At 39.2% G+C, this 26980-nt stretch overlaps 1 protein-coding gene across 2 annotated transcripts in view; it reads left to right on the top strand.

The window, feature by feature from the left end:
* Positions 1-239: 239 nt before the first annotated feature.
* The window catches only part of myo16 (myosin XVI), a 391172-nt gene continuing 364431 nt past the window's right edge, over positions 240-26980 (top strand). Inside the window, exons 1-2 of one of the 2 annotated variants that reach the window (XM_087987876.1) lie at positions 240-489; positions 8182-8316. Coding sequence is in view for 1 of the 2 variants with exons in the window: in XM_087987875.1 (XP_087844001.1) it covers positions 462-489 (28 nt within the window). In the remaining variant the exon portion in view is untranslated. The remainder of the gene's footprint in view (positions 490-8181; positions 8317-26980) is intronic. The other variant, XM_087987875.1, reaches the window with a different exon arrangement.

Raw genomic sequence — 26980 nt, forward strand, 5'->3', positions numbered from 1 at the left:
AAATCTGACTCATTCCAAATGCAATTTCCCAGTATTTAAATTAAACCTGCTCAATAGTGCTCATTAGTAATAATTCTAAACTCATTTAAAAGTGGTTTCCTTTACTGGCTATAAGAGTCACAATGCTGCTTTAAACACTTCAATCCTGGAGGAGTTCAGCTGTGTACCAATTAAATCTTCCCTTTTCCAGGGATGTGGAATTAGGAGTATAGTCAATCAATTGTGCTATAATAGCACGTGCTGTAGTTACGGATCAAGAGGTTTATCCTGACTCAAGCTTATCGAGTGTTGCAGAGGGCTGCTTGCTCTTGCAAGGTCCTCATATGCAATTTCTTTTGAATAATGTATATTGAGGTAAACAAAGTACAGTGTTGGGACACTGGTGCATTTTTTGGTCATGGATGCTTCATCGAGGGAGAATACAAGAACCTGTAAGATGACAACATTTTGAATGGGATAAAATGTCCCATTACCATTTTATTAAATGCTGTAAGTACCAAAGATAACCTTTCCAGTGACTGTTTTGAATATCTGTCTTGTGTTTTAATCAATGTGTATGAAAACAGCTCATTTAATAGTTCAGTAGATGAAAGAATTTAGTACAAAATGGTTAATGGTTAAGCAGCAAAACTACTCAGCATGCTGTATTCAATTTTTAATGTCTGAGATGATTTTTTACTTGCCATGCCATTTGTTGGCAGAGGTAGCTTTTACTATTTGAGCCAACTAAAAATATGATGAAATGATCCTGCTGCAGTTTTAAAAAATCTTCAATAATTTCTAGGCATTCTAGTCAATTGCAGAAAAAGACTCTGAAATGGAGCTTCATTTTTAAAAAAAATCTATATATGCTTTTCATTCAAAATTACAAGTTAACCATTTGGACATTGTCTTGTGGAAATTAAAGTGAATTATTTCAAACAAACATTTAATGTCTTTGTTTTTTGGTTTAACCAAAAGATTGTAGCTGTGGAATCTGTTTAACTGCAGTGAAACATAAGGCTGTCTAAGTTTCTGATCTGCTGCATTGCTGATCACACCATAGCCTAACTTGAAATGGGAATATTTAGCTTATATTAATCCAAATTTCTCTCTGTGATGCATATTTGTTCTGCTTTTGTGCTATCTGTTGACTGGCATTTTAGAATTTTAGTTGTGGGTGCCTACACAAATGTCAGAATAATGTAATTTCAATTCATAAAATAAAAATATGCTGCACTCCCACTGACCCTTCAAACTAACCTGTTAGTACAGCAAAGTTTGAAAAGCCATTTAGAGAAAGGATAGGTTTATTGAAAGAAAAGAGTAGAAATGTGCAACCAGCAATTATTTTTTGAAAGGAAACTGTTTACTTAAAGAACACTTTGACGCTAACACAATAATGGAGAAGCTCATGCTGTTGTACAGAAGGCAATGTTGCAAACTTGGCTGGAAATTGTACCCTGTTAGGTCAGACTGAGAAATTGTGTGCTGCTCTACGGATGAATAGAAATATAAAGGGGTGTTACCAGAGCAATGCATACTGCAGCTTCTAATAAGTAGGTATTTTCTTCAAAATGGATGGGAGTTGATGACAATTACTGTTTATTAATCTAGTCACATTGAAGGGATCTTGGGGGAGGGTGCAACATCTAAAAGTAGATTTTTATGAAAGATATTGTGTGGAACATGTCCAGAATTTCTGTTAGGTAAAGCAGAGGAAGTTGCTTCCAGGAATGCTAAAGCAGTAGGAGGTTTGCTTGTTCAATGAAGGTAAACTGCAACACTGCAGGATAAATCTCTGCCCTAGAACTTAATAGGCATAAGAACAGTACTATTGAAAAAAAAATGTAAGTTCAGTCAATAGAAATAAAACCTACAGCAGTTTTTAACAATCTAGAGTTGAGTGCTTATGGATCAGTCTTAAAGTCACATGAACAATTTACAAATTTATATGGTCAGGTTGGAGTAAGCATTTAAATCTAACCTTGCTATATCATCTGATGGTAGATGAGCCCTGAATAAATAAAAAAAGTATAATACACAATGAAACACTGTATAACAGAATCAAATTGAAGACATTTATGTTGTAAACTAAACAGAGCACACTCTGGTAAATGCCAAATTCTTTATTTAGAATCCACTTTCCTCTTCATTTTTGAGATTTATTCAGACATCTGTGTATATGGATAGTAATTTACAAGAGACGAACGCACAGATGTTTCAGTATTATTGTCAGTATGTAATAATGTAATTGTATCAAATACCATTCTTGTCACACTGCTTTGCTCATGGGCAGTGTAGTAAATTAACAGTTAAACTGTCAGGAAGAAAATAACACTGAATAGCTGTTTCTTAATGACCAAATGTATGTGAATCATTGTAGTTACCCCTGATTGTTTCAGAACCTGTTCAGATTTTAATTTTGAAAGAGTTGAAAGTTCAGGAAGGCCCGTGGTGGTTTGGGGATTGGGCTTTCTGATTATCCCACAGCCAATGGAAGCATTGTAGGCATGTTTTGAGGTGCGCAGCCAAATGCAAAATGCTTTCTTGGATGGCTTCTCATAGTAGGGCTCAAGGTTGTCCAAGGCCAAAACGAATTAAAGGTAGCTGCACCTCCTTACAAGTAGTCAGCATCTCTTAAAGGGTGAAGTATTCCAGCTGCATTGGGTGTTGTAACTAGTTCAAACACTGAGCAAGAAATCCTTCTGCAGTAAGAAAGAGTACAATTGGAACAGCTGGAAGTGGCTGGGAATAAGTCTCTGAGTAGGAAGAAGCCAGAACAATGGAACAGCAGACTGAACAGAAACAAATCTAGGTTTTGTCTTGCAGTGCTTGAAGCCTTAATGAACAATATTGAAAGAAGGAGAGAGCTCATTTTTCCACAGAGAGCAAGGATGTCCTCCAGACAAGGGTAGAAAAAGGAATTGTACAGATAACCATTGAGGTCAATGCCAGCAATCAGTCCCTGAGGAACTGGATATGGTGCCAAAAAATGTTCAAAGACCTCACACCATCTGCTACCAAGTGCACCACTAATTTCACACACAGCTCAAAATGCTGTTTGTCATTTAGTTTCCCAGCAATCAGGATCCATATTGAATATTCATTATGAATCAAGAGTGTGGTGGTGGAAAAGCACAGCAGGTCATGCAGCATCCGAGGAGCAGGAAAATTGACATTTTGGGCAAAAGCCCTTCATTAGTCGATTCTCCTGCTCCCTGGATGCTGCCTGACCTGCTGTGCTTTTCCAGCACCACACTCTCGACTCTAATTTCCAACATCTACAGTCCTCACTTTCACCCTGAACATTCATTTAGTCCACTTCAGCCTCGTGCATTCACCACGTGTGCAAGCTTCAGACTTGCTTCTTAGATCTTTCATTTATTTCCCCTAAGACAGCTTCTCAACCTGCCTTGTATTTGTGTTCCTCCAATTCTAGCCTCCTAAGCATCCCTAGTTTTAATTGCTGCACTGTTGACGATTGTATCTTCAGTTGCCAGGGCTCTGAGCCTCTGATTCCTTCCTTAAAATTTCTGCATCTTGATATCTCACTTTCATATTTAAGACCAAACTTGCAACATACCTTTTGAACTTTGAGCTTTTGGTCATCTGCCCTGTGGCTCCATGTCGAATAGTTAAAATGCTAATATGAATACAGGTGGTGGCTGTTGTTACTATTGGTCAGTACAACACACTCACTGACATTCTTCTCTCTCTTGCAGGACAAAGTAGCACAAATTGGGAAACAATTACATTTGGGAGGGTCAAGCACTGCTGTATGTCCTCCATCCCTTGTTCGGCCTTTAGCCAGAGAGTCAGCAAGGCTCTGACAGCGAGCAACAGTCAAACCATCCAGGCTGTTGTTGTCTTCCTATCCACATACTTTCTCACACCCGACCATCCTCATTCTGTAAGACAGTAGGATGTATAAGATGGTAGAAATCCACGCACTTCTCGCCTCCCATACATTTCACCTTTCCTCACTAAACTACACCTCTGTGTATTTCTGCATGTACAGAACCAAGAGCTTCTGCCTGATCAGTGGCACCTGAGGATGAGATTCTGAGGAAGCAGCACCATCACTTGATTGGAGTCTAAGCCATCAGATCAGATGCTCATATTTAGTGTAAAGAAAGATAGTTGTAATTGTTGGAAGTAAATCATCTCATCTCCAGGATATCTCTGCAGGAGTTCCTCAGATTAGTGTCCACAGCCCAACCATCTTCAGCTGATTCATCAATGACTTTCCCTCCATAACATCAGAAGCAGGGATGTACACTGATGATTGTGCAGCAACATTCATGACTCCTCAGAACTGAAGCAGCTAATATCCATTTAAACCAAAACTTGGATCTGGATATGTGGCAGGTTATATTAGCTCCAGAAAATGACTATTTCCAACAAGAGAGAGCCTAATCATCTCCCCCGACATTCAATGGGATTACTAATACTGAATCACTACTATCAACAACCTGGGAAGTTCGCATTGATCAGAAATTGAAGTGAATCAGCCTTATAAATACAGAGGCTATAAGAGCAGGTCTGAAACTAGGAATTTGGTAGCAAGTAGCTCACCATTAGTTTCCCCAAAGCTGTCCATCATGTCCAAGGCACAAGTCAGGGATGTGCTGGAATTCTCTCCACTAGCCTGGAACTCTAACAATATTTGAAGCTTTACCTAACCAGACAAAAAAAAAACTCAATGCTTTGGCACCTCAGCCACCATATTAAATCTTTATTTACTCGTAGACTTAGTGACAGCAGTGTGTACTTGTGACAACATGCACCAAATTTCCTACAACAGCTTCTTCCAAAGCTATGGTATGACCAACCTAGAGTAGCACTTGTGTGGGACCACCACCATAAGCTTGCTTCCAAACATCACACTATCCTGACTTGGAAGTACATTGCTTCTCTCATGCTGGTTAAAAATCTTGGAACACCTTCCCATACAGCACTGTGTGTCAAGCCACACCACAGCAGATCAAGAAACCAGTTCACTGCCATCTTTCCAAGGGCAACTTTGGATGGGCAAAGAAATGCTGGACCAGCCAGTCATACCCATGCTTTATGAAAAAATAAACCAGCAAAGTCCACCATGTGACTGTTATTGGAGCTGATGATCTTTCTTACAGCTTCTGCACCTTTGAGAAACTGATGCTCAGTTTCAGAAGTGATGACCATGGTTTTACTGAGTTGGGAGGTCAATAAAAATGGTGGACAGGGCCTGATCTTTTTGGAATTAATTCCCATTCCTCTTTCCAGTCAGTTTTGCAAATGCAGCTGAAGAGCATGACTAGTAAGCTTGCGTAAAACCTTTGACTGCATCAACATTTCAAGCTCCTCACAATTTTGATGGAATCGCATAAGGTGTAGCACCTGCCTATTACCTCCTCCTCCTCCTTCTCTTCCTCCTCTGTATCGAAGGCCCTGGACACACCTTCCAGGTGAAGCAGCACTTTACCTGCACTAGACTCAATCTTGTCTACTGTATTCACTGCTCACAATATGATCATCTCTACATTTTTGGGGAATTGAAGTGCAGACTAGGTGATCACTTCATCGGACACCTACGTTCTGTTCACGAGAAAGACCCTGAGATTCCAATTGTTTGCCAGATGAACTCACATGTTCCCTGGCTAATACCTCTGTCCCAGATTTGTTGCTGTGCTCCAGCAAAGCTTAGCGCAAGCTAGAAGAACAGCCTCTCATTTTTGACTTGGGAACCCTGCAGTTTCCTGGATTCAGTATTGCATTGAACAATTTTCAGACTTGAGCACCGTCCCCCAACTCTTTCCACCACCCCCACACACCTGGCCTTGTCATCACATAGGGTGCTATCACATATAACCTATTAACAGCCATTCATTTTCCTTGGTTGACCGTTATCCACTGCTTTGTCTGTCCAACCATTTTACTCTCTTTAGGCTCTATCTCCACCTATCGTTTACTCTTTCCCCCCCCCCACCCCCCTCAACCCCCATGTCCACCCTATCTTCAGCATAAGTACCAAGCTTTTCCTAACTACTGTCCGTTCTGAAGACAGGTCTCTGCACCCTGAAACATTAACTCTGATTCCTCTCTGCCGATCCTGCCAAGTCTCTGCTGAGATTTTCCAGCAATTTCTCTTTTTGTTTCAGGTTTCCAGCATCCACAATTCTTTTGTTTTTTTTTGATGGAATGTAGCTTGTTTTATTCAGAGAATTGGCTTATGGTCTCTCCAAGGAGTTGTGAATCATAGAGGAAACTTAGTTTTGAATTAGAAACAAAAATAATTAATTAAGCATTCAACATTCTCTTTGATAATCAGTTGAACTTGTAAAGCTGTCCATCAAGGACAGTTCATAAGGTTGTGTTGAGGAAACCTTCAGCCCAATTTATACCTCTAAATCTTGTCCAAATAAACACATGTATTGAAATATCCTTCAAAGGAAAGATCAAGATTTTACAAAGTAATAAAATGATCAAGATCGCAATCCTCTGCAATCTATGTAAGCAAAACCCTCATGAGCAGAGTCCATTAGCTCAGCAGCGGGCTGTTTCTTCAAACACAGGGAGAAAGTTTAAAAAGTCACACAACACCAGATTATAGTCCAACAGGTTTAATTGGAAGCACACGAGCTTTAGGAGCGAAGCTCCTTCATCAGGTGGTTCACAATCTGGTGTTGTGATTTTTAACTTTGTACACCCCAGTCCAACACTGGCATCTCCGAATCATGACTACAGGGAGAAAGCTTAGCTTTTATATGATTGATACCTTTTATTAATTTTGAATAATCTGAGCTTTGCAATGTTTCTTTCATTGTTTGTATATGTATTTGGATAAAATTAAGAAGTATAAAGTGAATTGAAGGTTTCCTTTACGAAGATAAAATGGGCATTTTATGGAGAAGGAAAGGAACACTTTTAGGGAATTTTATTTTACGAGCAGTTCAAAGGCTTGCCAGCGTGATTATATGACCAACTGGTTGTGTATCAAGTGCAAACTTGCTGAATGGATACGAATCAGGCTTGGGGGATATGAGGGAGCGTAGAAAATTGAAGGATATGAGGGAGCATTGGAGATATGGAGGGGGAAGATGTAGGTGAGGACATAAAGGATTGGAGTTTTGAATATAACAAGGACATTTCCCAGAATATGGAGGTGGGTCTTTGAGCATGCCAACCTCACCAACTTGCCAGATTCCTTTACCTTCTCAGACCTGCTCTGGTCCAATGTCCAGCTGTTGCCCAGCTCTCTGACATAACAATAGGTTGGATGGAGACTGGATTATAGAGTCTTGAGCATTCCAGACTGCAGATGCCCCAAAAGACATGTTTTCTAAGATCCTCTCTCTTTGTTACCAATCATAATCTGATAGCTCCACTTGAAGAATGGTGGGCTAGTCAATGTGCTCAAGCTTCTGCTTTGTGAAAGTCCTTTCAAATTATTACATAAGCATTAATTGCTGCTGCTTCAGGTAAGGGGTGCCTGCAATGCTCCCATCAGCTTGGACAAGATGATGACAAACCATAGGAGCTACATTGCTGTTTTAATCAATCTGTCCAGACATATGATAACACAGGTGACACTTGAACCCAAGACATTCAGTAAAATCTTAACACCTTATTAATTGTTCTTCAGTTGTTCTCTTAACAAGGAGAAAGGGAGGACTGGAGGTCAGAGTTGAGAGTGTGGTGTTGGAAGTGCGCAGTAAGTCAGGCAGCATCCTGGACTTATGCTCGAAATACCGATTCTCCTGCTCCTCGGATGCTGCCTGACCGGCTGTGCATTTCCAGCACCACATTCTCGACACTGTTCTCTTAACAATCATATTTGCCTGTTCTACAAAGGAAACAGCCATCACCTGTTTGTTTGTTTTTTCTCTTGCGAGGTAGCTTCTCAATCATGTGGAGGCCTCAACAAACAGGACAGCTTGAAAATCACATTGTTGTACAAGTGAGTCAGTCGCCCATTCTCTCATTCACCTTTACCCTCTTCTCAGAACCTCATGGATTAACCTTTTGATCATCTGGCCTAAGAACACTTTGTGTGGTTCAGTGACATTTTGCGTTGTAATGCTTCTGTGAAGTGCCCGGGTTGAGGGGGGGGTGGGGGGGTTGTTGGAAGAACATAACTAATGTGTTGTTTCACTTAATTAATTTATTTGCAGAATTATTTTCTGTCTTTGCTTGATTGCGTGATTTCTCATACACTAGGTGAGAGAGGGCAGAAGACTTAAGGTTGCTTTTCACCTCCACTTCTTTGGCAGTAAACTGTTGGAACCCATGATCTGCTCATTGTAGAAGTCGTTCAGTTTTCATTTCCACTGAAATCTGAGAACAAAAACACAGGTAAATAGTATCCTTCAATATAGGGAGATGCATTTTTATCTGCACAGGAATTAGTTTCCTGCTTAATCTAACTCATTTTCCAAGATAAAATTTCAGCGTAACCATGAATTTATATATAAAAGAATTGTGTGTCAGCTGCGGCTCAGTTGGTAGCACACTCTCACCTTTTTTAAATCACCAAGGTCCCAGAATGAAGCACTACTCCAAGAACTGAGCACAAAAATCAGATTGACATTCCAATGCAGTGCTAAGGGAGCACTGCGTATTGTCAGAGGTGGTGCCTTTTGGACAAGACGTTAAACTGAGGCCCTGTCTACTTACTCGAGTGGATGTGAAAATGTTATGTGACCAGGGCAAATATGAAGATATCTCTGGTGCTCTGGCCATTATTTATTTCTCAAATAAACTTTCAAAATACATTATCTTGTTATCATAATTTTAGTGAGTTTGCGAAGTGCACTTTGATGGACATGTTTCCAATGATATAGCAGAGATTATATATCAATTGTATTACAGAACTCTCACAGGTGGTGAAGCAGATTGAGATATCTGGTGATCATCGGAAGCCCGATATAAATATTGTTATGGGCCAGGCCTGACCCCTCAAAGCAGTTTTAAGCAGGTAGCCCAGACCATAACTTTGTTATTTGTTTCAGGTAAGTGTATAGTGGATATTCCCAGAGTGAGTTAGCTGGTCAGACTGCCGAGTATTTATGTATGAAATTACGAAATGAAACACAACAAACCGAAAATAGAATACCCGAATAACTTATCCTATCCAAACCCGATAGGCTGTCTTGACTTAATGATGCTGTTCCAAAATACTTGTGACAGACCCAATAAACAGATCCCTTAGCACAAAGAGTAAAGCTTACAGGTTACCAAGTCAGAAGGAGAGGGAGATCGTCCACTTTCAATTGTGACCCTGACTCAACTAACCCCCGCACTGAACTGACCTGTGCAGCTAGAGAGCTGGCCACGCCCTTGATTATGCCAGTTTTTTTCAAAGACTTGAAAGTTTTCTGCCTGAGACATTATCTGTTAGGTATAAACAACAGGGCCCCAATGAACCATTTAAACTTCAGACATGATGGAACCTGGGTCGTTTAGAACCTCTCTCTGAAAATCAAGGACAACGTAACCTTGTAAAAGGACCAGCTTTGTGACAATATAAAATATCCTTATTATACCCCAAGCATTACCAATTGTATTTGAAATTACTTTATAAAGGAACTTTTTTTTCCCTCCAAAATACAAAACCCATTCAAAGACAATGCTTATCTAAGACTAACTCCTTAAGGAAAGTTTATAAACCCATGATTATCTCAGGCTTATTATTAACCTCGAAATATATTGATTATCACAAGTGGTGGGATTATATGTATGTCAGGAGTTTGTAGCCTGTGTTGAAAAAAAATGACATTTGCTGCTGATTGGACTTACACTTTCCTCTCGATGTTCTGTAAGTTTTTACATTGCATTTTCAGTAACTAGAGAGCTGAAATCATGCAGAACCTTGCACTGAACATCTTAGATCCATGGCGTACAGGGCAGGTAATGGCCTGTTTCATCAATGAAAGTGAAGAACACAGAACCTAAACCAGGAAATATGCAATTTTTTTAAATGTAAAATTACATATGCTAAAGTCACCATAGTCTTACCAGACCATTAGGGAGAGATGACTGGTGATGGTTTAACCTGAGGGTCACCAGGCCTAAGGCAAAGGGGCAGGTTAAGAAAGAAAATACTTCTTAAGGTAATCTCCGTTAGTGCAGTAATTGTACCCATGCTGTTGGTGTCACTCTGCATAACCAGCCATCTACCCAACTGAGCTAACCATTCCCTAAAATTATGTCCAGATAGTTAGTTACATAAGTAGCAAAAAATTGTGATTACGAGAGAACTATTAAAGAAACAGGAAAAAACGTTCTTAAAACTTCCAATAATAATTTAGTTCAGCAGGAGTAAGACTCCAGATTTTTAAATATTTTATGTCAGATAAATTGATTGGCAGCAATTTAAGGTTTACCACATTGTTCAAAATCTACTTACACTGAGCGAGGCCAAGTCTTTTTTGACATTTAACCAGGCCATCTTTACAGTGTTCTATGCCTGTCCATGGCAAGTCATTCAGCAAGGTACAAGGATAGCAGAGTGAGCACAGGGCTACTCCGATTAAATATTCCTCATTTTTGATCACCTGTAGATACCAGAAGTTGCTGTTATTTTATTCCTCAGTAATTATGAAGACAATCAGCACACATATTTATTTTAACTGCGAAATATCAACCAACACTGTCTCTTGTATGAACTTCACTCAGGGCGGAGACTGAAGCACAATAAAATGTTGCTGCTTCAGTGGTCCTTTTTTAGTTTTAAACCACTTCTTTTGAGGTGGTTCATTCCCAATATAGGCATCTTCAACTGCAACGCCAGGTTTGCCTGTTGCTATCCTTACCTGCTTTTTATGACATTCAACAAGATTCAACCTAACAGACCTTTTGTTTAACTTGCCTTTTAAAACTATTGCTCCTCCATATGTATTTTACCTGCAAATTAATGGATATGAAATTCACAATTACTCAAGTTCGAAGATCAGCTTGGTCAAATTGTCAAAAATGAACATTGTGCAGGTTTATCTCACTGATTGTAATTTGCTTCTGTTTTTTGTCATAATGTACTTATTCCTTACCACTCCAAAACAAAATAACATGAAGGCACTCCAATGTATCCAATACTTATCAATGAGCTATGTTGGAATCATGCATTTATAAATTGGACTCTGCTTGTTAGCTGCTTTGAAGGAACTGTATTTTGATTTTATCTTTTCACAAACTACTTTCTCCCTTCAGTACAAAAGATATGTGCACTTTATAAAAGCTGCATCTCCACTTCAAATGTGGATGCTAAGACAGCTGCAGTACCATAGAATTCCAAGCTACCTATTAAGATCCTATTGGCCATCCCTTGTGCTAACCTCACAGTATGATTTTAGGCTAAGGCATTCAGAGCGCCTACATTTTATAGACTACTTCCTGCTCATCCATTTCCTGAATTATCGCTACTTCTAGCATTTAGTTAGACCAAAATATCATAACACATAAGAGGAAATGCAGGCCATTCAGCCCAGCGAATCTGTAGTGTCTGTGAGATGTTACTTATTCACTTCTACTTGCACTGTCTGTTCATTTATTTTATTTGAAAAGTCATGTGCATTCAAATTCAAAGTCTTTATTTTTATTCCTTTTACTCCTCTTGTAATTTCTAGTCTTACTTGTTGATTAACTCTTCAACTTGAATACTGTACCTCTTCCTGTAAGTGCATTAATATCTTTCTCTTTGACCTTGACTCTATTCTTTGGTTTAGCAGATGTTTCTTTGCCTCAAGTGTATATAAAAGTACTCTATTTACGTAGTTGGCAAGAACCGACACCAGAACAGTTCAGATGATTTGGACCATCCTATTGGTACAAATTCTGATTTCCCCAGCATTAGTGCCAGTACCCTATGAACCAGGATCTATTTCTCCCATACCTGTCTTTGAGCCACACATTCATCTCTCTAATCTGATTTGCCCTATTCTAATTGTCATGTGTATTACATAATAATGCAAAGATTGAGTTTTTGTATAACAATGTTATTAGCAATGCCCAAATTATAATCGCAAGACTAGGAGCACCACAAAACATTAGTCATGCTTACTGAGTAAATGGCTAATGCATTTGACTTTTATTTTCTTAATTTCAAGAGAAGTTAAGTCCATTATAAGAATCATTTTGGAATTTTCAATGCTCAGTGCTTTGTTCTGACATTAGATAATTTGTTGGAAAATGAATATGTTATTAATTTAATTCAGTGATCATTCATTCTGTTTCAAACTCCTTGTTTTACCATTAAATGTCAGCCTTTTCTCAATAGTTGTAATCTTTGTGGCTTTATGACACAATGACTTTAAAAGGACATGAGGATATTATCAATGTTATTACTCCATTGAAGTATGAAGAGACTGCTGTTATGACATTCATCTCTTTTTCTCTCTCTCTCTCTCTCTCTCTCTCTCACACACACACACTCACTCACACACACACACACACACTCTTTCTCTCTCAAAAGTTAAACTGAGGCTTTGAATAAATATGCAAGGCCCCAATACAATTTTCTTTCCAAAGAGGAGCAGGAGAATTCCTTTGGTGTCTTGTAATATTTCAATTCTCAACTAATACCATCTAGGAACTGACTATCTGGTCAGTTGGCTCATTGTGATTTAGGGACGTCATGAAATGTTCATGAAATGGCTGGTTGATTTAGTAACATTACAAAGTATGAACACCTGAAGTGTAATTTAGGTTGAAGCTTTTTGGGTGTCCTAAATTCAGAAAAAGTACAAATAGTAATTTGCTATGGTTTTCTGAAAGTTAGCTCATAAAATGGACCACATGGACTCAGGTTGTCATGAAGCCAGAATTTCTGGAAGTTGATTCATAACTAATTAACAGGAAGTATGATAACCTGGACTTATGGGCTTTACGCTTGTTATGTTACTGTTGCCAACATATAGTTGACTGACATATTGACTCCATTGTACAAAGACTAAGATTTAGTGTTTTTGGTTCAGACCATCACAGAACATGGTGCCAGCTATCTGTCTTAAAGGGATAGTGCATTTTGACATCTACGCAATAATACAAGTGATTTGTTTTGTATAAATTTTAAGTATCCTTCTCTATTTTTGTTTTTAATTTTATCCCGCTGTCATGCTTCAATGTGTTAGAAATCAAGGCCGCCTATTCCTAACTGTCGCAAAAGTAAGGAATTCTATCACAGTCTCCTATTTACCTGGATTGACTCCGACTAATAGAAAACATCAACCTGATTTCTGTACATAATGATAATTTAGTCTTTTATTACAAATAGATACTCTAACCATAACTAGTCAATTAAAACTTTTGACATACAACTATACTGGTTAAAATTCTAACTCTTTTCTATAACATTTTTTCTGCCTTTCTCTTAGGATTATACTTAAGATGGCACTTTTGTGCAGCAACATTGCACACTTTTTAACTGTACTCCTGTACTTTTTGTACTTGAGTACATGTGACAATGAAATCAAAATCAAATTGAACTAACACACAAGCTGTTCATAAAAGCCAATCAGTTAGTTGTTATCAGACTAATGGTCTTTGGCATCCACAACTAGTCACCACTCCAATACATAACCCAATCACAAGCCTGTTGCAAGCTCAATCCTATTTTGTTCCCTACCACCATTATCCTCCCTGCCGCCTGACCCAGTGCCAGGCCATCTGTAAACAGCCTCCACCACTTCCTGAACAAAGCAGCAATGTTACTAAAACTCATTGTCAATCACGGTAAGTTGCTTTATAAAAATGCACCCATTCCTTCGATAATCTTTAGTTATAACACGTCTTTTCCAGTTCAGTCCATAATCCAAAATACAGAAAAATAACAAGAAGATATAGTCTTTATATCCTGCATCTCTTTGCCTTTTAGCTTGGCCTACCATGCTAGATGGCATTAAAAAAAGGTGACCACACATCTATATAAGACCAGGATTTGCAATCAATATAGATAATGTGATGAAGATTTTTCCCAACTACCGACTGTGAGATTTCCACGTTACCGAGAATTTTTCTCACTTGTCCCCAAATAAGATGGTTAGGTGGGGAAGTAGTCACATGTTGAAAGACAGAAGGTTTTCCATGGTTTGAAAATTAGAGTGTACTTGTAGACCTTGGGAGGTGACACTTCAAATCAAAAACTCTCCTGCCAATGAAATATCCTGAGAGTGCTTGATACTGACACAAGGTAACTTTAATTTTTAACATACAAGATCCTGAGGGGCCATGACAGATTAAATGTGGAAGGGATGTTTCCTCTTGTATAGCATCTAGAACTAAAGATCAATATTTAAACCTAAGTGACTCTTTGTTTTAAACTGTTGTGTAATGCAAAGCTGTCGGTGAATCTTCTATAATGCTGTTGTGATTTGGTACATCCAACACAGAAGCTAGTCAATCTCCAAACTGGCTTGGTAACAATTTCAAAAGGACACTTATTTTTGTCATAGAATCTTAACTCACCATTTATGCAAATAAACACATACTCAGAAGTTCATCAGGTCATATGTTTGCAACATAATATCTGCTCTAAAATGCAGAAGTTAAAGGCAGTCAGTGGAAAGAGGCCATTCAGCCCATCAAGTCTACACAAACCCTTAGAGCATCCCAACTAGAACCAGCCACTACCCCAATTCCCACATTTGCCATCTGCCATCTCCTGTGTGCTCTTTACAATATACTTTCTTACCTATCTCTATGTGATCTGCAAATTTGACTACTTTTGTTCCCCTCATCTAAAACATTGGTGTAAGTTGTTGAGTACCCAGCACAGACTTCTGCAAGATTCCACTTGTCACATCCTGCCAATCAGAAAAATACCCATTCATGCATACTCTCAGTTTACTGCCATCCAGACAATCTTCTACCCTTGCTAATATGTTACACCTATAACACGACCTCCTATTTCTGTTCAAAAGCTTTCTTATGTAGAGCCTTGTCAAATGTATTCTGGTAATCCAAAGTAAGCATACCTCCCAGCTCCACTTTATCCAGGGTGCATGTTACTCACATATATTTTCCTAACTAACCTGTTCAGAAGTGCTATTACACATCTCTGGAAGAGGTAGGACTTAAATCAAGGTCTCCTGCCTCAAAGGTATCGATACTACCACTACACCACAAGAGCCCTAATGTTGCTCTAACAAATAATGTCAATGAATTGGTTAATCATGATAGACTTTTTAGAAAGATTCAGCATTTTTTCTTAATGATTGAGTTTTCCAAATGCCCAGCTATGACCTCTTTAACTGATTCTGATATTTTCCCCATATAGCTGTCACGCTAACTGCACTATAGTTTCCTGCTTTATGCCTTCCTCTCTCCTTGAATGAAGGAGTTATATTGGCTATTTTCGAATCCGATGGAAACTTTTCAGAGTCTAGAGAATTTTGGAACATTTATACTGACATATCTAATACCTCCTTAGCCACCTGATTTAAGATCCAAGGGTGAAGTTAATCTGGACCCAAGGTGGATTGGCTGTGCTAAATTGCCCAGTGTCCTAGGATATGCAGGCTAGGTGGATTAGCTGTGGTAAATATATTAAGGGGATAGGTAGAGGGTGGGTCTGTGTGGGATGCTTCGAGAGCTGGTGTGAACTCAAAGGGCTAAATGGCTTGCTTCCACACTGTAGGGGTTCTATGATTTGTCAAGCCTCTGCTCCATCTGTTTGTTTGTGACTGCTTTTCTCGTGATTATTATTTAAGCAAATTTTCCCCTCCTTCACCTCCTAATTTATAAGTATTACAGTAGAGTGTTTTATTGTGAAGACAGAAAAAATTGTTTACTTCATCTATGATTTCCTTATTATTTATTATTAAGTCCCTATTTTCTCTCTGTGGAAGAGCAATGCTCACTTTTTTTAGTTCCTCATTTCCATTTTAAATACTTGGAGAAACTCTTGTTATCCATTTTTACATTTTTAGCTAGCTTCCTCTCAGATATTAATTTATTTGTCCTGACTAATCATTTGGTTATTCTTTTCTGTTCTTCTTATTGCATTTAATCATCTGATCTGACATTGAACCCTATCAATTGTATGTTTCTTTTTTGTTCAGTTTGATTCATTCCTTAATTTATTTTGTTAACCATCATGGGTGTTGGAACCTCCCCTTAGAGTAAATACATTCCAATGTAAAGCAAATTCAGAGTAATCAAAAATATCCCTTAAATGGGCACTACTGCTTTTCAATTACCTGTTCTCCAGCTCAGCTCAGCCTTTCTCTGTCCCTACACCATAATATTTTAAGACAATACCTTTGATGGTTGTCCTGTTCATTCTGGATCCTGATGCCCTCCTTTCCTGTATCAATATCAGTTTGCACGTTCAGCAACTTAGTGGGTATGCATGTTATTGAGTTGCAGAACAAGTCTAACTTTAAAACCCAATTCATAAGATATTCCACTACAGCGTCCTCAACAACCAACAAAATGATGAGTGATGCTTACTCAATTGAATTGAATTGAGTCTATTGTCACGTGTACCGAGGCACAGTGAAAAGCTTTGCCTTGAGAGCAATTCAGGCAGCTGAGAAGATTTGGCATGATGGCAAATACCCTTGCCAACTTCTATAGGTACGCAAGAATTTAACTGCAGAATTTAAGCAGAACTTTAGTTTATTGATGAGGAGAATTTGGGTACATAGCAAATCATCTCTTGGGATTGGCAAGGTGACCAAGTCAAGAGAGTGAAACTAAAAAACATGCCTCTCTAATTTGAAAGTTCACTACTGATGACAGGCAGATTAGATGATGATTTTAGTAAGCGACTTATTATTATTAAAAATTTTCTTCCTGTTTAAACAAATGTGTTCTTAATATCTGATGAATTTTCCTTAAAATCAAAAGAGCAAGCTGAAAATTTGTCTTAATATTCAATTGGTGAAATTTATTTGCCGGATCTTCTTGTCACTGGAATGCCATATTGCCAGATAGACTAAGCTTCAATGCAAAAACAGAAATTGCTGGAACCGCTCAGCAGGTCTGGCAGCATCTGTAGAAAAATCAAAGTTAATGTTTCCTGATGCAGTTTCTATTTGACATAACAGGAATTCAATTCAAACTACTTCATAAATGATTAATGTATTATTAACTTCTATCTATAATCCTTTTGTTCTTGAATTTTAACTAGTGACTGTGGGTAGCATGGTTGCTCAGTGGTTAATGCTCCTGGCTCACAGCTCCAGGGACCTGGTTTTGGTTCCAGCCTCAGGTGACTGTCTGTCTGTGTGGAGTTTACACGTTTTCTTTGTGTCTGCGTGGATTTCTTCCAGGTTCTCCAGTTTCCTCCCACAGTCCAAAGATGTACAGGTTAGATAGAATGACCGTGCCTAATTGCCTATAGTCTCCAGGGATGTGCAGGTCAGGTGGGTTAGTCATGGGAAGTGCAGTGTTACAGGGATGGGGTGAGTCTGGGTGGGATGCTCTTCAGAAGATTGGTGGACTTGATGGGTCAAATGGCCTGCGTCCAGGCTATAATTAGTCTAAATTTAATACTTTCTTTAGAAATAACCTGGTTCAAATTCAAACGGAGATCTGTAGAGAAAGAAAAAAGTACAACAATCCTGCATTTAGCCAGAGCTTGTATATTCTCTTGTTTTGTAAAATATTCTACAGATGATTCTGATTCTGGAGTTTGGTCACTGTTGTGATGAAAGCAAAAGTGGCAGTTCATTTAGGCAGAGCAAGATCCCACATATAACAACGTGATAAATGTCCAAAGCCTGTTTCAATGATCATTTCAGGATAAGTGTTGGCTACTGTATTGAGAAAACTCTTATTTATTTTTCAAACAGTGAAAATATGGATCAGGGCTTTAGTAAATAACTTGGCTGAAAGATGGAATCTCCACAGCTTCCTCAGGCCATGTGATGTCAACATACATGATGTCCTCAAGCTTTTAGAGTAAGTCTTGAAGCTGCAATCTTTCTGACACATATAGGAGAACTAACACTGAGCCAAAACTGAATGAATATGAACTACTTATCACTAACAGTGACAACATTCTGCAAAATGGAATTCTGGGATGGTAACCAGCAGAATTGCAGCATGTAGTATTTTATGACTGAACTATTTCTTTGGAAGTCCTGGAAAGTTAGTTCTACTCTTTTGCTTCCATGCTGTAGCCTACTAGTGTTTCCCCTTCAAATAATCATTCAACATCATCCAGTCAGTCTTCTCCCACCAGCAATCCAAATAGTGACTTTCAGATCAACAATGAACTGCTGCATTCAAAAAAAATCCCTCATGTTGCCTCTGACTATTTTTGCAATTGTCTAAATTTTCTGTTCTTTGGTTATCAACTCTCCTGGTAATTAATTCATCAAAACTTTATACTGTTTCTGAAGTGCCCCTTGAACAACCCCAATTTCTCGAGTGTCCTCACGCAATTGGAATTTTTAACCCCTGGAAACATTGCAGCAAATCTCCCCTGCACCCTCTGTAAGGCCTTAATGTCCTTCCTAAATTATGATCCCCAGAGATGGAAATGGTATTCCAGCTGAGGCCTAACCATTTCATTCATAAATATTTTGCGTAAGTGTGGTGCCCTGAGGTGGACATGATCCTCTAACAGAAGCTTTGCCTTTTTCTTCATAATTGCTCAAAGTTTCCTTATATTTGTATGCTGTTTCTATATATAAAGTCAATGATTCCATAAGCCTTTCAAGAATCTTCTTAATTTGTTCCACTATCTGCAAAGATTGTTTATACATGGACGTTTGATGAATCTGTTCCTGCACCCCTTTTTTAATATTATACCATGTAGTTTGTGTTGTGTTTCTACATTCTTCCTGCCAAAATAGATCACTTCGCATTTCTCTGGATTAAGTGTCATCTGCCAGAGTTCTGCCCATTTCACTAGTCTGTATCTTTTCTCCTCAGTGTATGGGGCACCATGAAGTGTTTTTTTTTCCCCAAGTGAATTAGTGGAAGGGAGGCACATAACAGAGACATGATTGACTGATTGAATCGCGGTCATAAAGACAGTTGTAAGCTCCTCCCACTCATTGGTGAAGACAGGATTCGAAGATTGCAGCTTCAAGACTCACTCTCAAAGCTTGAGGACATCATGTATGTTGACATCACATGACCGGAGGAGGTTGTGGAGATCTACAGTAGTGAAAAGACGTAAGGGGCTTATCTTTTCATTACATGTGATTCAGGAATAGACTAGTTTTAGTAGATGTGAGTGCAGTAGACAATGAGGTCTGGAATACTCCACCAAATGTGATTGTGATGATGTCATACCAATGGTTCAGAAGCCCAAATTACTCAGACATGTCTGAATGTTTGGACACAACTTGTGTTTTTATTTTAACCACTGCAAGGCAATGTTGTCTGCTCATGTAACGTCTAAAAATGTAATTCACTGCTGAAAGATTCCCTGTGGGAACCACTGAAATGCTGCACTTTCCAGAATGTTAAGAAAGCTTCAAAGAGAGACTTCAAAAGGCAAAAAGGTGCAAGGCAATCTAATTGCCTTCTCTCAACAGGAAGCCATCTCCTTTGAGTTGTGTATGTGTGTGTCGAAAAGCAGGTTTGTACACTGTCCTTGCAGGAATATACAAGAACCCCTCATCTGTGTGCATCAGCAGGCTATTCAGCTAGGATGGATGAAGGTTGCCATAGCCATACCAGACTACAGGGCTTCTCACTCATGAGAGAGAGAGATATCTGGTGGTGATTTATCCTGAGGGCCACCTCATGGGAGGGCAGAGTTTGAGAATACAGGATTGTCATTGTAACCTCAGCCAGTAGCAGGAATTGAACCTGGGCTGATGGTGTTACACAATATTGTAAATGAGTCATCCAGCCAACTGAGATAGCTGGCCCCCAGAGATAAAGTTGCTATAGTCCTAGAGAACCACAGGGCTGCTCTCTCTTGTTCATAGAGTTATAAAGATGTACAGCATGGAAACAGACCCTTCGGTCCAACCCATCCATGTCGACCAGATATCCCAACCCAATCTAATCCCACCTGCTAGCACCCGGCCCATATCCCTCCAAACCCTTCCTATTCATATACCCATCCAGATGCCTTTTCAAATGTTATAATTATAACAGCCTCCACTACAGCCTCTGACAGCTCATTCCATACACGCACCAACCTAAGGCCCTCTAGTTCTGAACTCCCCCACCCCAGGGAAAAAAATCTTGTCTATTTTACTCTATCTATGCCCCTCATGATTTTATAAACCTCTATAAGGTCACCACTCAGCCTCCAACACTCCAGGGAAAACAGTCTCAGCCTATTCAGCCTCTCCCTATAACTCAAATCTTCCAACCCTGGCAATATCCTTGTAAATCTTTTCTGAACCACTTCAAGTTTCACAACATCCTTCCAATAGGATGGAGATCGGAATTCCACACAATATTCCAAAAATAGCCTAACCAATGTCCTGTACAGTCACAAGATGACCTCCCAACTCCCATAGTCAATGCTCTGACTAATAAAGGAACGCATATCAAATGCCTTCTTCACTATCCTATCGACCTGCAACTCTACTTTCAAGGAACTATGAACCTGCACTCCAAGGTCTTTTTGTTCAGCAACACCCCCCATTACCTTCCCATGAAGTGTATAAATCCTGCTCTGATTTGCCTTTCCAAAATGCAGCACCTCCCATTTATCTAAATTAAACTCCATCTGCCACTCCTCAGCCCATTGGCCCATCTGATTAAGATCCTGTTGTAATCTGAGGTAACCTTCTTCATTGTCCACGATACCTCCAATTTTGGTGTCATCTGTAAACTTACTAACTATACTTCCTATGTTCACATCCAAATCATTTATATGAATGATGAAAAGTAGTGGACTCAGCACTGATCCTTGTGGCACTCCACTGGTCACAGGCCTCCAATCTGAAAGACAACCCTCCACTACCACCCTGTTTTCTGCATTCAAGGCAGTTCTATATACAAATGGCTACTTCTCTCTGTACTCCATGAGATCTAACCTTGCTAACCAAACTCCCATGAGGAATCTTGTCAAACATCTTAATGATGTCCATATAGATAATGTCCACCCCTCTGCCCTCATCAATCCCCTGTTACTTCTTCAAAAAACGTCCATCAAGTTTGTAAGACATGATTTCCCATTGAAAGCCCTATTGACTATCCTTAATCAGTCCTTGCCTTTTCAAATACATGGAAGTCTGTCCCTCAGGATTCCCTATAAAAACTGCCCTCCACCAATGTCAGGCTCACCGGGCTATAGTTCCCTGGCTTTTCCTTATCACCTTTCTTAAATAGTGGCACCACATTAGCCAACCTCCAGTCTTCCGGCACCTCACCTGTGACTATCGATGATACAAATATCTCAGCAAGGAGCCCAGCAATCACTTCCCTAGCCTTCCACAGGGTTCTAGGATACACCAGATCAAGTCCTGGGTATTTGTCCACCTTTATGTATTTTAAGACATTCAGCACCGCTTCCTCTGTAATATGCCCATTTTTCACCATCTATTTCCCTACATTCTTTATCTTTCCTGTCCTTCTGCACAGTAAACACTGATGCAAAATACTTGCTTGGTATCTTCCCCATCTCCTGCAGTTTCACACATAGGCTGCCTTGCTAATCTTTGAGGGGCCCTATTCTCTCTTTACCTGCCTTTAAATGTTTTTCAAGGGAGCGGGAAATTGAAAGGAAGCATGAAATAGAAGACAGCCTGAAAAGATTAAAATTAAAAGCTATTACAAAAAGCAGAGTGTAAATAGGGTGATAGTCTCTGGAATGGAGAAGCAACCAAAACTTTACAGCTATCGATTGGCTTTCATGAATTCTACAGTGTTTAGAGGGCTTCATAGTTATCTGCACAAAAATTGCATCTTGCCATCTCCAAAAAAAAAACTTTCTGCATCGGTCATAAAAATCTTAGAGTAAACTCCATGTCTGCATTGTTTCCCAGGATACGAAGACGCGCATTACCAGTTCCAGCAACAATGCCCCTCCTTATTCAGTGATGTAAGACAGTGTCAAATTGAGCAATCTAACTTTAAATGGTGCTTGAACGTTTGGGTTCCTGCTCATATGTGTAACCAGTGAACAGTAGGATGAGTACTGGCTGTGCAAAGAAATCATTAAAATATGTAAGCAACATAAATTTGTGGTGCTGCTTGCATTGCAATCAGTTGATGTAAGTTCTAAATGCTAGTGTACAGTTTGTTTAATCACAGTGGGGAGTTGTAAGCTACATATTTTTGTGAGCCCAGATATCCATTCCTGAGATGGCTCTTTCGAACAAGGAAGCCAACTGTGGTCCACTCGCCTTGGGAGGTACTGTCCAAAGAGCTGGATTTTAAAGTCAGGAAGTGATGTGCAGGATGGAGTATGTCTTACTGCCAAGAGAAATAGTAGAGCTAAGGATGCAGGCACAATGTGGGGAGGAGCCTAACAGGAGTGCACGTGTGAGACAGCAAGCAGATGTAAGTGCTCTTTGTTCTGGGAGGCAACACCAAACAAGTCAAGAGCGCCAAGTGCGGTTGTTGCTGAATGTTGAAGAGATGATTCATCATGGACCTTCCATAACTAAGATATGGAACTTACTGCTGCCTATTCCTCCTGTAATGAAGGAAATGTTTGGCAAAGCTAAGACATGGAAAGCTTCACAAAACACAACCATGGAGTTGGCAGCATCAACTACTCATGGAATTCTGTATTGATGCAGATTAGCAGGCTGTGAAGCAACTCTTGAGGTGTATTATATGGAGTTTCAGGCAAAAGATCTTCATCAGGAATAGAGGCAGAGTGCCTGCAAGGTGGAGAGATAAATGAGAGGAGGGTGGGGTTGGGGAGAAAGTAGCATAGAGTACAATAGGTGAGTTGGGGTGGGGATGAAGGTGATAAGTCAGAGGAGGGTGGAGTGGATAGGTGGAAAGGAAGATAGGCAGGTAGGACAAGTCATGGGGACAGTGTTGAGCTGGAAGTTTGGAACTGGGTGAGATGGGGAAGGGGAAATGAGGAAACTGATGAAATCCACATTGATGCCCTGGAGTTGAAGTATTCCGAGGTGGAAGATGAATTGTTCTTCCTCCAGGCGTCGGGTGGTGAGGGAGTGGTGGTGGAGGCCCAGGACAATGGCCAGCAAGTCATAACCTGTATTTTGTTTTGTTGTTTGACGATCCGATGTACAACAGAGGTGTCAGCAGCAATCTTGTAAATGGAGTTTGGGTGGACTTTGGCCTCATAATGTGAGATGCTGCCTGAACTGCTGTGCTTTTCCAGCACCACTCTAATCTAGAATCTGGTTCCCAGCATCTGCAGTCATTGTTTTTACCTAGTGTATTATATGGAGGTCAAGGATTATAATGGTCAGCATGTAATGTTGTTTCTCTCTCTCTCAATGGAAATGAATATTTTCATAATGAAATGTGCTTTCCCTGTTAAAGGTTTAATAAGTGGAAGCTGCTATAATTGATGACATTTGAAGACCCTGGAAGGATTGAATCTGAATTAAAAGGCAATGATCTGATGTGAAATGAATCTTTATAGCTAAATAGGTGTGGACATTAGGTGATCTTTCTTGCTGTCCTCTTCTGTATCATCTCTCATTACCTTGGACAGGGAGCTCGACCTCTTCATCTGATTTCATAATTGTGTGACTGGCTTTGTCCCACCTTGTTCTTGACTGTTTGGCTGCCCATACTGTGGACCATGAAGCACATGATGAATAATCTGGAATAAAAATAATGTTCGGCAGAAGCTCAGCAGGTCTGGCAGTATCTGTAGAGAGACAAACTGAGTAAATGTTTCAGGTCTGATATAACACTCCTTCAGATTTGCAGCTGGAAAAGCATGTAGACTAAAACTGTTGACATAGGAAGAGAAGCAAGTGGAACAGATGGTAAGGGTAACCAAACCAAAAGACAAAGAGAGTGCTAAATGTAGGAGGGGGAGCATATAAATCAAAACTATGTATTAAAGGTATTAAAATCATTAGAAAATGGGTCAGCTCTGCTAAGTATGAATCAATGAAAACAGTATTGAGGTATTTGGAGTTGAGGAGGAGACAGTATTCAGTAATTGAAGATAGAATTTCTTTCTGAATGGAAAACAAAGCTAATGATATTATATGTTTACTCTGCCTGTCATAAACCCAACAATATAAATATCTTTCCATTCAAGCGAAGGTTTGTAGCTGCCGTGTCTCTGACAAATATCCTGTCATGTCACTGTTTCAGAATGACTCCCTGACCTCGACTTTTTAAATATTATAATATTTTAAAATCTATATACAATTACAGATGTTTCATCACAACAGAGAAGGGTCCGTTTTGCAATGCATTGAAAAGCACATTCATTTTCCTTTCTCTAAGTGCTTCTATTAAGTACATTTTGACTAAATAATGTCATCATTTCCTATGCCATATTATTATAACGTCTGCCAATATTATCTTTGCAACATCCCCTCAAATAGTGATTTCATATATTCCGTCCCACTCCTGGAATGTACAGTCATAAAATAATTATCATCTGATGATCAAACACATTGAAATAGAAAGCATTCAACAGTATAATAGATTAAACAAATCCTTGGTGAAAATACATTTTAGTGGTTGCTAATGAGTTGCTCAGATGGCAAGTTGACTGATAATGGTTGGATTGGGAACCTTCACCATATCTCTGTATCCTCCTTCCTAGTGGCCATTCTTTATATGTGAGCCCTAATAGTAAGCAATTTAATGCAATTACCCAGTCAGTGTCATGTCCTCAAATTTAATGGCCAGATCTAAGTGTTTTCAGGCTGAAAATATTGGATGCTAATCCACAGGAGCTCCAGCTTATTTTCTTCCTGCATGTGGTCAATGGACGCCAAGGTTCTTTTTAACATCTCAATTGCTATGTCAACTAAAATCAATTAACTTGGAACAACCAAAAAAAAAGTCAACTACTACTATTATGAAAAAGCATTTTTGCACATGGGGAACATTTTTTTATGTTTGAAAGCAAATCTTTTTTTTTTCACAATTAATTTCACAAGAAATGTCCCATACATGTGTAGAGTTTTATAAATCAACAAATTCCATCTAAAATACAATCACAGAATTATTCCAGTACAGAAGGAGGCCATTTGGCCATTGTACACACACAAGTTCTAATACTGCTAATTTCCTGCTGTTTCTCCATATACTTCTATGTCATTTCTATCAAAATAATTATCCAATGCCCTTTTGAATGCTATAATTGAACCTGCCTCCACCTCATTTCCAGGCAGTGCATTCCGGCCTATTCACTTGTTATGTGAATTTTTTTTTCTGCTATTCCTCTTGCTTTGTTTACCCATCACTTTAAATCTATGCTCTTGCTTTCTTGTTTCTTACTATGAATGGGAACAGCTTCTCTGCAACTACTCTGTCCAGCCCCACTCCTGGTTTTGAAGACCTCGAACAAGTCTCTCCTTGGCCACCTTCTCTAAGGAGAACAGCACCAATTTCTTCAATTTATCCTCACAACGGAACCTTCTCATTTTTGCTTAAACTGTGAAAGCACAGAATGATTTCAGTTTTGCAGCTGACAGATATTCTGCCCACAGTTGGAGATTTGCAGCATCATAAAGGCATCACAAGTCTGTATATTTACTGTGTGGCTTAAAGTCACATTCTGCAATTTCTGAGAGGCATTTACAAGTTTTAAAAAAATAGCTGAGGCTTATCCACATTTTTCTTCATAACATGATGTAGGTGTAAAACTGTCATTTGAATTGACTATTGTTGTATTGAAATATTGGTCACGTTCATAAGGTAACATGTTATTTTAGTTTAATGATAAAATTTATCGCAGATTTTGTAGCATAAAAGAATTCATTCGTGAAAATGATGTTACTGTACTGTTGCAACCTTAATTTAATTCGTAACTGTTATAACTGACATGCTGCTCAGTGATATGAATCAAGGAAGCAGATTAATATTCAGGAAGATTCCCAAAATTGTTTATTTTTAAACAGAAAACCAAAGTTACAATTTGGTAAATAATGATACGGTTATTACCATTTTATATTCAATGTTTTTTTTTCTGATTGGAGTGATATAATTTGTATGGTTTCTCTGGATAACTGGATAAACCAAGTGTCTACTTAACCTGTCAAGCTTAATATCGAACACCACTCCAATGTTCTCGATTTGTGTTCTGTTACGAAGCTGGCGAGTGAAAGAAGATTACTGAGTGATTGATTTCACGAGAGTCACAAGTAAAATGGGAAGTCTGAGACTGTTCTCTGAAGCAGGCAGGATATTGCAGATTTTAAAGTATTATAGATTTTCCCTGGTTAGGTCTGTGATCAGCATAGCAGGAAATACACATTTAAGTGCAAGCTAAGTAGATGCACATGATAAATTGCCTGGTCACAAATTGGAAGCAAAATTATGGGCTGCAGGAGCCGTTTTTTATAACGTGTGCTTCTGTGAAAGATAAAACTCAAGGCCAGAGCAAACAAACAAGAAATATTATCCTGTGGTTGTGTGATAACATCATCTGGAGCAGTCTTGAGTTAGACGGGGGACCCACTTTAATTATTAGTTAGGATCTTTGAATAACTTCAGAGAAGCTGGTATCCCTTCACCAAATCACTCATTTTTTCAAACATGCATAGCATTTGATATTTGACACTGGTCCAGTTCCCTCAGAAGGGCCCTGCCTGAAACATCAATTTTCCTGCTCCTCAGATATTGCCTGACCTGCTGTGCTTTTTCCAGCACCACACTCTCTCTATTCTGATTTTCCAGCATCTGCTGTGCCCACTATCCCCTCCGCTTCCTCATAGCCAGCTCTCCAAATGAACAGAAACTCTGACACTGCGGTTCTTACCTGTGAACCAGGGCTCCCTGATTGGACCAGTCTGATTCAGGGATCTTTTTCTATGAGATTCACGCAGCTGATCTTTTTACAATCACTACAGGTGCAGGAGTCTTTCAACCACACTGAGGCTGTGACAGGACCTGCTTCACCATCGGCTTTACCAGCTGTATCCTTTGGGGGAGCCACTTTGTAGGTGGCACGATGAGGATTCCAGGGCTATCCATGATC

Source organism: Chiloscyllium plagiosum, unplaced genomic scaffold, assembly GCF_037043375.1.
Source record: "Chiloscyllium plagiosum isolate Xiang-an unplaced genomic scaffold, Cpla_swu_hap1 HiC_scaffold_6, whole genome shotgun sequence".
NCBI classification, from domain to species: domain Eukaryota; kingdom Metazoa; phylum Chordata; class Chondrichthyes; order Orectolobiformes; family Hemiscylliidae; genus Chiloscyllium; species Chiloscyllium plagiosum.